Genomic DNA, 12,160 nt, shown 5'->3' with positions numbered 1-12,160 from the left:
AGTCTCCACTCTAATTCATCTCTCATTCAAGGTGTTCTATCAGGTTGAGGTGCAGTCCAGTCAAGTTCCTCCACACCAAACTCACTCATCCATGTCTTTATGGACCTTGTTCCAACATGACTGCACTGGTGGCAGACATAAAATTGCACAAAAAGCATTAAAAGTTCCTTTCACTGGCACTAAGATGCCAAGTCCAACCCCTGAACTCAATGATTTGGAGGGGTGTCCCAAAACCTTTGGGAATATAGTGTATGTAAACCAATGAAGAAGCAAACAAATAAGGAGACTTGACACACTAGTTGTCTTGGTATCCATGTTTTGTGACAAAAATCTGATTTATTTGTACAAGATACAAAAATGTAAACATGGCAAAATAAATAGTTAAAACAAGAATGTATGATTTGGACTCATGCATGATCCCTGCACTTACTGATGCACTTTTTTTTTTTTGCCATCGGCTAGAAGTGCAAAAGCGTGATGACACGATCTATAATTCAAGTAACAAATGACACCTAATGATACAAATAGACTATTTTACAAGGTAGTGATAGTTCCCAATTTTACAAAAATGTACACATAGAATATTCACAAATGTTTGATATGCTACTGTGCGGTGTAGGTCCACGTACAGGTTCCAGCGTCTGGTCAGTGCCCTGTCAGGGGAAGGCTATGTCACCTCCATGGCCACAGTGGTGTCTGCTAATCCGTTCAGAGCCAGCCTCTCCGGCTCGTGTTTATCCCTGAACAAAAACAAAAACACAACAAATCACTGTGAGCTTAATTATGATCGTAAACAGTGCAGTGTTTAAACTCGCAGAGACAGGGCAAGGAGACAAAAGAAGAAGTGATGAAAAATTAAAAAGAGGTCATATTTTAAGTGACCTAAAAGCCCTTTAAATGTTAATGCAACACTGATATTATGATCATAGCTCAGTGCAAAAATGCTTCACGGACACAGAAGACTAAGAGCTATGTGCTGAAACAGTCTCGCGCAAACAAACTTCATCACCGTCTTTAACAATGTCATTTAGAAACTACAAAAATCCATCAACAAAATGGTGTTTAATATCTGAATGCCAAATGAAGGCTTTATCGCTGCTGAACATGTTCGTGAGTGCTGCAAGGCTTTCACACAGAGTTTACTGAATGCTTTCCAGTACCTCACACCAGATATGTTTATTAAGAAATTTGAATTTGTTTAACGCTCTTGCACCTCAGGGATTTACCTGCCGAGTGTGACTTTGGGCAGACTGCTGCTGGCCACGCTGGCGAGCTTTAACGTGGGTGATGAGGGGGCACAGGGTCGTGCGGGAGACACCACACTCACATGGGGCACAGACTGGGGCACAGCAGGGGGGCGGGAGGAGGACGATGAGCCTGAGGAGACGCTGCCCACTCCGAGTGGAGATGAACAGCTGAATTTAGTCTGTCTGGAGTTTCCTGTTGACAAATTTAAAAATAAAGGAGTTTTCTTAGTAGTCTTAAAATGATGGTTATTCTCACTTGATCTTAAAATATAAAAATTAGAGGGGAAAAATGTTAAGACTGCACACATGTTGGTATCTGTTTTAATCTAGCTCTTAAAGACCACACTAAAACACGACAGACTACAGTAGCTCACCTGAATTTGTAAGGATGCCATTGACTCCGGTGCTGTGGGGTTTGAGATCCTTGTTTGAGCCACTGACCACAGCAGAGGCAGCGAAGTGAGCGCTGGCTGAGTCTAATGTCTTGGACAGGCAGCCCGAGGAGGCCGATTTCTACAAGGCAGGTCGAGAGGTGCGTTAGTTTATGCTGAAGTCGAGCTCAAGAAACAGGAGATTTGTTATAAATCAGGACAGGAGTCTTTTCGTCAGTATTTCTGATGATTTAAGAGTGTTTTCTCAATTCCACTCCTCTCAGCTCATCATGAGTGCAATCAAGTGCTAGCATGTGCTAGTATAGCTCTGGTGTATATTTTAGCACTGTGCTGGTGTATAATATGGTGCTGTGGTGTGTATATAGTATGCTATAAGTACTTAAGCTCCACATACAGACACGTGTGCGTGGGAATGTTCAGACACAGGTAGGTTCTGCTGCAGGCCTTGCTGCTGGAGCATCTGAGCCAGCTGCTGCTGGTGAGACTGAAACTGCTCCTCTGTGATCCCACCTACACAGAGAGAGAGAGAGTTAAGAGTGAATAAATACTGATCCTTGATGTGTTTATAAAACATTATTTTTTCACACAAAACCACAACTGCTGTGTCAATTTTGGTAACTAGATGAGCAGCTCAGAGGCAGGAAGTGTTTGCATTCACTCACTTATGTTGAATTAAACAATTGTACAACTGACCTATTAACTGTGTAACTGTACAAAATAATGGCAGGATGAGACAACTACAATCATGTTGCATCACCACTAGATGGCACAAGGGGACTTCCACTGGAACTATTTGGTCTAAAGAATTTAAGAAACTGCATTCTTTTAGTGTTAATTCATTCTTCAGGACAAAAAAAAAATATTGACTGACCTCTAAACAACAGGATTCTTAGACTGAGAAATCTGTTCTTGTGATTCAGTATGCATTGCAGAAACAGAAATTAAAGTACTGTCTAGGTACTTTGCCTAAAGATAGATATGGATTTTCTCCATAGATATGATACATATCAGATTCTCTTTCCTCAAATGACCAATCAAGAAATTTCTAAAGTATGTAGAGCACCAGAAATTGTAGATTACCCTTTTCTACTAACACCTAAAAAAACAAAAACCTACATCCTGATGAACTGAATGCAATTTAACAAGCATTTTTACACCAAAAGCTGGTATTGTAGCTTGTCTATAACCCACCTAAACCGCCGTTTCTCAAATTATTGGTGACTGTCATTCCTCTTCCTCCTTTCCTGTTGTCCTGAAGAGTATCAGGTCGACTCTCATCCTTTCCGTTTTGGTTAAGGGGTCGTGGGCGGAAGTACCTCCACCTGCAGGCCTGGATATCATGAAGGAGCTGAGCCAAAGAGCGCTGAGGCTTTGCCCTGGCTGATACGGGGACGTGTGTGTTTGTCTGTGCGTCCGTCAGCACGGGGAAGGAGTCAGAGGTGCTGACCGTGTCAGGGTCCAAGTGCCTGAGGACTCGGTCCAGATCTGATGAGGTTCGGTCGAGCAGTACTCTACACAGCAACGATGGAAAGATGACATGAGATTTCAAGCACAAATAAAGCACTGAGCCCTTCATTAAGCATTTTTAATAAATACTCTTTAAAAAACAACATACTCTGTCAGCACTGTTAAATACAGAATAGAGCCCAGGCCCAAAGCCTTCTCCAAACCAGTATTATTTTAGGCACCAGGTGATGTTACTTTTATTATATATGATATTAAAAATGCTGCTCCGTTTGGTATACTTATATGTATGACAAATTTGACAGTCATTTTCCTCATTTTTACACAAGGATACTGTCCTCACAATGTTGGTAATTCTATTCTAGGTACATTACTTTTTGCCCTGTGCATTTATCATATTGCACTGAAACTTTAATCTTGTACCCTGATACCAAAGGCACCATATTTCATTCCACTGTGTGTACTGATAGACATGGAAATAAAAAACCAACTCGCTAATGGATGACAAAACACTTTCCCCTTGTGCATAAATAAAGCTTAAAAGGTATCAGATGGCTGGTGGGTTTAAGAGCAAACAAGACACATGAAAAGAGAGGAGGTAGAAGAGCAGGAGGAGGAGGAGGAGGAGGAGGAGGAGTGCTACCTGCCGCCACGGCCTAGGCGTCTGCGCGTCACTCCTACACAGCGGCGTGGCACCGACAGAGCTGTGAGGGAGTTTCTCTGACACAGCGCATCGATGCCGTCCAGATGTGGTACAGGAGTGCAGCTTTTATCCGTGAGGGGCTACACACAGACAAGATGTTAAGACACTATACCAACACTGTGTGTGTTGAAGCTCGCTTAATCCCCACATACATATAAAGTAGCTATATAACATCTTTCTTATTAAAGTTTAATTAAAATGAGCTTGAGACTCACAGCGAGGTAATGGCATCCAGCTCTACGTCTAAAAACAAAGCCTCCATCCGGGTCATTCTCCTCGTCTGGCTCAGATGACGGAGACTGGAAAAGAAAAAAGGGTAGATATGTTAACCCGTAATGTCATAGTTAACCTCACGACTTTTTGAATAAGCAAAATGCTTAACGTAAATGCAACAGGATTTAAATGTGTGTGGTCCAGGCAACTGCTTACCAGAGGGTTTTCCTCCTCGCCGGAGCTGTGAAAGTCGTACTGCTTGATGTCGGCCTTGATGATGGGGTGCTGGCGTAGCGGCTCCAGCTTGGGTCTGCGTGTGTATTTTTTATGCCCCCGGACGATGTCGAACTGAGGTTCAATCTTGACTGGAAAGTGGTGCGGGTGGTGCTTCGGCACGGTTTTGTGGGTCTAAAGAAAGATAAAGGAGAGAGGAGTGAGTGAGTATGAATTATTGTCAGGCTAGTGGAAACTTTTTAATGTGTTTTGTGCGTTCATAATTAATGCAGCTAATCTAATGCATCCTCAATCCAAAAGGATTAGCCGAGCCCTAATGGTCGGCTCCCAGGCGCTTGATTAAACATTAAGCAGGTAAGTGGTAAGGAATAACACACTTCAGGGCATGTTGTTACGGCAAAATAATCAGCAAAGATCTGGTGTGATGCAACAGTTGAGTTACTGTTAGCACTCGGAAGTACTTTTTTCCCCTTAAACTGGAACTACGGCAATTTTCCGTCAATTCATTATTCTTATTTATTAAAGAACAACATGGAGCTGGAAGTTATTTACAGAGGCGCTGTTACTGAAAATTAATCAACACCCTCTGACCAATCAGATGGACAATTCAACAGCGGTGTGATATTTTTCCTACAGTGCTGCCATTATTGCTTTCCACTGTCATGAGACACAAGTGCTTCCCAAGCCAGAAATGAGACTTCACCTTAATTTTGTTTTCGGCTTTATGCCTGTTCCCGTTGGGTAGACATATTGGAGCTGGGTAGACTGTTTTTTCTGCCAGTGGTGCTGAGACCTCATTTAAAACGTCTCCAGAGAAATCGCTCATTTGGTACCTGTGAAAGCAATAGGAAGTCAGCCACGTGTCCAGAAACACAACACTGTTTTGGTGAAGAATAACAACCTGAATCCTCAGGGTGTAAATTAGGCTTTGTTTCTTTGTCCTGCCAACACAAACCTGTGTACAAATACCTGTGAGTATTTTTTTTTGTGTGTGTGTGCACGTACCTCTTCTCTACCACCTCCAGTGTGAGGTGCAGCAGCTCTCTCTTGCTCTTTTCCCTCTTCTTAACCATTTCTAGGATGGTGATGGCTCGGCTGAACTCCCGTCTCAGCTTCAGCATCTTTTCGTAGGACGCCTCATCGTTTTTACGGTTCTGCAGGAAGAAAGTTGACTCGTCAGTCGTCTAAAGTCTCTCCCTAAAGCCTAAGACAAACAGGAAGCTCCTAAACTTCTTCTGAGCTGCTGTGCTTTTCCTTTCCAGAATGATGGTCTGAATGATCTTCTGGGCTTTCTATGTTAAATTTTCATGATAAAAGAAAACTCTAAATATAAAAGACTGAGCTGGATCGCAAATCTTAAGTCTTTTAAGCGTTCTTGGTTTAACTTTTTCCCGAATTAGCTTACTTCTCCGAGTTTTAAAACGAGTGCCTTTTCTGACCTGCATGAAAACAAAATCCGCTAAGCAGGAAAGTTTACTGTTCAGGGTGCGAGGTTACCTTCCTCGTCTGCATCTTCTCCGTGCGCCTGCGGAAGGCCACGTAGGCGTCGTTGTTGGTGGAGCCGTCGCGCTTTTCCTGCCTGATCTGCGGGATGAGCGAAGGCCCACGGCAGTTCTTCCTTTTCCTCACCCAGTAGTCGTACACGGACTTGAGCAGGTAGTCGTCTTCGTTCAGCAGCAGCTTGGCCTCCTGCAGAGTCACCAGCTACAAAATGGAGGCACAGACAAGTCCAAGATGAAAATGACTCAAGTTTTAGAGATTTGAACAACATGGAGAATGCAGGTTTACTAATGAGACACTAACCTTATCTGTTAGGATTCAAATATCCGAATTAACTGGTCAATTAGTGTCAATTACATGTTTTAAAATTGCAAAAAAGCTGACCGATTTTAATAAGTGAAATATCTTCAATGTAGTCAAATACTGCCTACTATTTCAATCTTAAAGTGAGTAAAAATGTCCAGAAATAAGTTCAATAAACTATAATTAATAACATTAAGGCAACTCTAACCTTGTTAATAAAAGATATTTTCACTTACTATAATGTAATAGATGTCTTTTTTTTTTTTTGGTGTGTTTGACCAAAAAAAGAGTATAAACAGTGCTGTGTAAAGTGTGTTGTGTTACCTGGTTAGCGCTAGCTTTCTCCAGCCGGTCCACCATGATCTCGAACTGCAGCGGTTTGAGCTCCATCTTGCGGTTGAGTCGATTGAGCAGAGTCTCATCCTCCGAGTCCATGTCGTAGTCTGGCTGTTCGCTGTCCAGTCCGAACGCTGTTAAATGCAGACAGAGAGGGGAAAAAAAACATTAAATGACTTCAGATACGACACTGATAAAAAAAAATATCTAACTATAAAAAAAAGCTATAGCAAAAAGCAATTCTAAGAAGGTATGTGAATTAGAAGAAGGAGGATAAATAGAGGGGATTTTTTTTTTCTCGACTGCACCGAGCCTGACGACTCATGTCAGTTTGGTGTCTTTTTGCTGAAGATATCTTCAGAAGAATGATCTGACTGCAATAAAACCGAGTTTTGCCCCTTCTCATAAAAAGCCTTTATTGTTTATCAAGTTATTTAATCTCTGAAAATAAATAGTCATTGACCACTGTGCTGTACAAAAATTATAAGATCAAAATAATAAAAAACATAAAATGACATATACAGGAAATAGTACATACAGAGGAAAAACAAGCTCAGGATGACTCAAATGTTTCTAAAAGAGGGAGTTTTACTAGGGGATTATCCTAATAGGTAGGCTATTCCACAATTTGGGGCCAACTATGGCAAAAGCCTGGCCTTTTTTTAAACCTGGATCTGAAAACCTTTCTGATCTGATGACCTTAAACATCTAGCAGATATATTAATCGTCACAAGTTCAGATAAATAAGAAGGTGCCAGACCATTTAAGACCTTAAAAACAAAGAGTAAAATCTTAAAATTTATTATAAAATAAACCGGCAACCAACGCAGAGAGAGTAAGACGGGGGTGATGTGCTCAAATGTACGTGTGCCAGTAAGGAGTCTAGCAGCTGCATTTTGGGCTAATTGCAAGCGGTTCACATAGGAATGACCAAAACCTATATAAATTGAATTCCAATAGCCAAGACGAGAAGATATAAATGCATGTAAGTAATATGAAATCAGAGAAGACCCTGGACCACCCTGTGATCCAACTCCAACTAGAAAAAATGAAGGAGGAGGGACTCACGCTGGATGTGGATGAGCTGCTTGGGCTGACGGAAGTCTCCTTTGTACAGCCGGTCGTAATAGTTGATGTTGCCTTGAGCCTCGGGCACTGGGATGACCATGCTGTCCTTCTTCTCCCTGAACACCTGCTGGGCACAGATGGCCCTCTGGAGATGGTGCTCCTGTGGGAGAAGGGTGAAGTGTTTAATAAGCTCTCAAACTGCATGCATCGATTAGGAAATCAACAAAGATAAATGAACGAGAGCTGCATTTTGTTTGGTTTTAATCACTAAATGATGGGATGTTAAAATATTCCCATACACACATCCTGATATCTTATCTGAGAAGTGAGAGGATTATAACAAAACTTTCATTATTTTGGTGTTTTTCTCACCCTCTTTTTTTGATATCAAGATTTTCTCATTTAGGTTTTTAGCTTTTCAGGGGTTTATTTATTTATCCATAAACCATGGAGGATATAAACTTTCACACAAAACTGCATACTGACTGTGCTGTATAAGTCTGAGATACTAGATATGAACACTATATGTTATGCTTTGAATAAGAACAACTTTGTTTTATTATTATTATTTAAAACAACAACCACAAAAAGTCTCGCTCTGTTGAGCTCCATCATGAAATGTCAAGGCGATTTTTGTGTTTATATTTAGCCTGGGCGAAACGCAGCCTGCAGGGAACTGACGGCGAGGCTCTGTAGACGTTACATAATTTGCGTTGGTGTGATGCAAGGTAATGAACAGAACGATTAAGTTTGAAACACTCATTAGCAGTTTATTGCATGTTACAATTAAAGCATGTTAATGGCACCAAGCGGCTCTGATAATCTCAGCCCCGGGATTTTATTATTCGGTTCAGCTTGTTTAAACGGTCACTAAACATTCCTAACCATTATTAAATGTCTATTATTAAAAAATAAAAAAAAGGGACAGAGGCCAGGCGAGTAAATGAAGGCTGATGAAAGCCGGTGCAATGTCTGCGATATGGCGCTTCAACCTCAAGGCCACTGTGTTGAAGTTTAATCCCAAACATCTTCAGGGTTTCATAGAGGCGAGGAAAGTTGTGGAGAAAAAAGAAAAGAAAATGTCATTCAGGACAAGATTATAGGAGCTTAGGATAGTTATTAGCAACTTATAAATGTCTCAAATGTAGAATCCATCTGTGGAACCCAGATGAAAGCACTTAGATCTGTTTTCTGACATCGGGGATCTGTGGAAGATTTGAGGAGGAACTTCTTCCTGCAGGCCTTCAGCTTCTCAAACCCAAACCTAGAACTAAAACTTCTGCCACTGATCCACATTCATGAATATATTTTTTATATTTTCTAGGACGTCTAGATCATTTTATTTCTATTTTTCTTGTAACTATATATTTATTTCTAACTATTTTTATTCTCATTTCTTTTATTTGTATTCTACAGCCACAGAGAGTCAAAACTATGCAACAAACAAAATCTGAATTTGATTTCGGATCGCTGTGTTCGTTTATGGTTGGTGGAAACGTGTAATATCATGTTCAGGATGAGGCGTTTAATGCGTGTTTAACACATTGGCACCTTTGCCTGCACTTTCATTTCCTTTTCAGATCTACAGGAATTGTATGACCCAACAACATGGTAACCACAACTTCACTGAGTTGTTCTGCCTCTGTTTCTAACCACAAACAGCACTTCCTGAATCTGAGAAACACACACAGAACTAATGTCCTGATGCCGGATGTGAGCTCAGGTTTAAAAGATTGGTTTTTTTTTTTAGCTGAGTAATGTGTGTGTTGTTATTGTTGTATGATGTTCATGCAGCAGACTGCACATCTTCGCTACAACCACACATTCAGGGTCACTTTGATGCACCATGTTTGATATGAAACTCATCTTTGGGGTTATTAGCTCTGCATATATGAGCAGTGCACCTTGACGGAAGTTATCAAGCTTGATATGATTGTCTTGAAGATGTGGACAAAAAAAAAAAAAAACATTTTCAGAGGAAATGTGGACAAAAAAACATTTTAACAGGGGCTATGGTGGCTTAATGGTTAAGTTGTTGTGCTGCAGGTCGGAAGATTGTGAGTTCGAAACCCAGGTCCACCAAGCTGCAACTGCTGGGCCCGTGAGCAAAGCCCTTAACCCTCAATTGCTCATTTGTATAAAAATGACAAATTGCTCTGGATAAGAGCAAATGCCAGAAATTATGCGCTCTACCCTGTGACACACATCCCTGGTTTTGAATTACACGCACAAGATCCTTGATATCAGCCCATCACTTCCATTTTTATAATCTCAGGCACCTCATGCATGTTAAAGGAGCCACAAAAACAGCATGCAACGCCTGTGGAAAGCGGTGAAGATACACTGTACAGACTGTAGTCCCAAATAGATCACTATTACAAATGAAGTGCACTCAGTAGGGCGCACTATCTACTTTATGTAACACCGAAGGGAAGGGACTAGGTAGAGGTTTGGGATGCAGCCTAAAGGATATTACTTGAACTTTAAACGCGTTATTTTATTTTACTGTAACAAAATCATGCATTCTTACAAAAAAAGATAACTATCTATAAAGTAGATAATATTAACCTAATTTGAATTTAATTATTATATATATATTCACATTCTGCTACTGATGAGACAATCGCGGGTGTTTATTCAAAATTAATTTATTAATTTATATAATTAGTACCTAGTTGTTTCAAAATGAGTAGAAAGGGAAACAGTTTATTATAAAATTAAATTAAATAAAAAAAAAAAGAGAGAAAAAAAGTACAGAAGTGTGCCGGAAATTTACTTCACACACTACTTTGACAGCAGCGCGCGCGCGTGAGTGGTTGCTAGCCGGTTGCTATCAGCGCCTGTCGTAGGCAGGACGTGACGTTATTTACGTCACTTACGGCGATTTGTGGGTACGTCACAGCGCTGTGGACTTACGCCGTTTGCGTACGTCATGGCCGTAACATGTTACGTGATCTTCGTATAGAAGGCGGGGGAAATGTTGCTTACGCTCCGCACTTTGCGTACACATGAATTGTGAATCCCAGCCGCCCGCTACACACCTGAACCCTATTAAAATAAATTAGCTTCATTTAAAAAAAAAAAACAACAACAACAAAAACCCTTCACATACCGATTCCTCTTCTTTCTCCATCCCGGTCGGCATTTGCGGGACCGCTCGGCTGATGGACACGCAGTCATTTAAGTCCGGGATGTCTCCGTTAGAGTACACGGGAAGAGGTTTGGCGGCGTCTAGCGCTCGCGCTCGGAACGAGAGTTTACTCATTGTTTTCGGTGAAGAAAAAAAAACACACCAGTGAACACGGAACCAAGTCTGAACTAAACCGAATATTCGTACAGATTCAGCGCCGAGGCGACTTTTCTCTGATCGGTCGCGTTCATCGACTTCGTCTCGACCGACACGCGGCTGCGAAACCCATTTCTGGCGCGTTTACAGCGACACCAAATCCGCTTTTCTCCGCCGCTCCGCTCTCGGAGCCGCCGCAAACATGGCGGACATTAACCCAGAGACAGGGGCTCGCACAGCAATCCCGACAGCCACCGCGCGCGCGCACGCGCACGCATACGCGCGCCCGCACGCAGCCGGGACGGGAGCCGCAACGCTGCGCGCGCACCCAACATGAAAACCGACAAATCTCACCAAACCTGTGTGTCTGGATTATTACACACACACACACACACGGTGAAGATTCATTTCATAAGAATGTTGACTCTTAATGAAAAGGGAATGGAGAGGAACGAGCGCGTGTGTTTACAGTCATTATAAACTGAAGCATGGCCTTCATCCCTCACGTCACAGCCACACGTGAAATCCACAAACTAAGGGTTTTTTTTTGTCCACCTTAAAAGTGATCAGTTTTATTTATTTCCCCACATTTAGTCGATATATGATGTGCGATATCTGTTACATAAAGAAATGTTTGTCTGGTCTGAGTAACGTCATCACAGGAGTGACGTCATTTATCATTTCTGGGATGATGATGGAAGACGTTTATTCACAAAGCAGGGTGTTAAAAGCAATTCATATCATGTATACAGTACTCTGCAAGGCAGGTGTAAAAAAAATTCTGTAAAGTAATAATGCTTTAACAAATATAGAAGTGTTAATAGTTTATTTTCATAATATGGGAAATCCTAATCAAGTAAACAATTGGCATGATCAGCTTTTGCCTGCAAAACAGCATCAGTTCTTCTAGGTTACATTTGCGGACAGTTTTTGAAGGAATTCAGCAGGTAGCTTTGTTCCGAGCATCTTGGAGAACTAACCACAAATGATCTCGAATCCTACTGTCTCTCTGTGTAATCCCACACAGAACCGATGATGGTGAGATCAGGACTCTGTGGAGGTCAAACCATCACTTCCATCACTATGCTGAAGATAGTGCTTAATGACACTGGCTGTATGTTTAGGGTCGTTACCCTGCTGCAGAATTAATGTAGGACCAGTCAGATGCCTCCCTGATGGTACTGCATGATAGATAAGTATCTGCCTGTATTACTCAGCATTAAGGACACCATTAATCCTGACCAAATCTCCAACTCCATTTGCAGAAATGCAGCCACAAATTTGCAAAGAACCTCCACCATGCTTCACTGCAGATGCTCATTATTATACCGCTATTCAGCCCTCAGTGAACAGCCTGCCTCCTGAATGTGTGTGGTGTATGTTTGTGAGTGAGAGAGAAAGAGGGTGTGAGAGA

General features: G+C 41.6%; 1 protein-coding gene across 1 annotated transcript; it reads right to left on the bottom strand.

The window, feature by feature from the left end:
• Nucleotides 1-300: 300 nt before the first annotated feature.
• epc2 (enhancer of polycomb homolog 2 (Drosophila)) lies at nt 301-10,983 on the bottom strand. Its single transcript, XM_058393569.1, has 14 exons — nt 10,573-10,983; nt 7,461-7,620; nt 6,381-6,526; nt 5,751-5,957; nt 5,259-5,407; nt 4,957-5,086; nt 4,236-4,427; nt 4,022-4,105; nt 3,747-3,886; nt 2,831-3,150; nt 2,034-2,149; nt 1,622-1,760; nt 1,227-1,440; nt 301-740 (listed from the first exon to the last, which is right to left on the bottom strand). The coding sequence occupies exons 1-14, from the start codon at nt 10,723-10,725 to the stop codon at nt 668-670; spliced, it is 2,223 nt and encodes a 740-aa protein (XP_058249552.1). The 5' UTR covers nt 10,726-10,983; the 3' UTR covers nt 301-667.
• Between the last annotated feature and the right edge of the window lie 1,177 nt (nt 10,984-12,160).

This window comes from Hemibagrus wyckioides, linkage group LG06 (genome assembly GCF_019097595.1).
Source record: "Hemibagrus wyckioides isolate EC202008001 linkage group LG06, SWU_Hwy_1.0, whole genome shotgun sequence".
In the NCBI taxonomy this organism is placed as follows: Eukaryota; Metazoa; Chordata; class Actinopteri; order Siluriformes; family Bagridae; genus Hemibagrus; species Hemibagrus wyckioides.
Note: the sequence above shows the minus strand (reverse complement) of the source record. Positions and strands in the feature narration are given on the sequence as shown.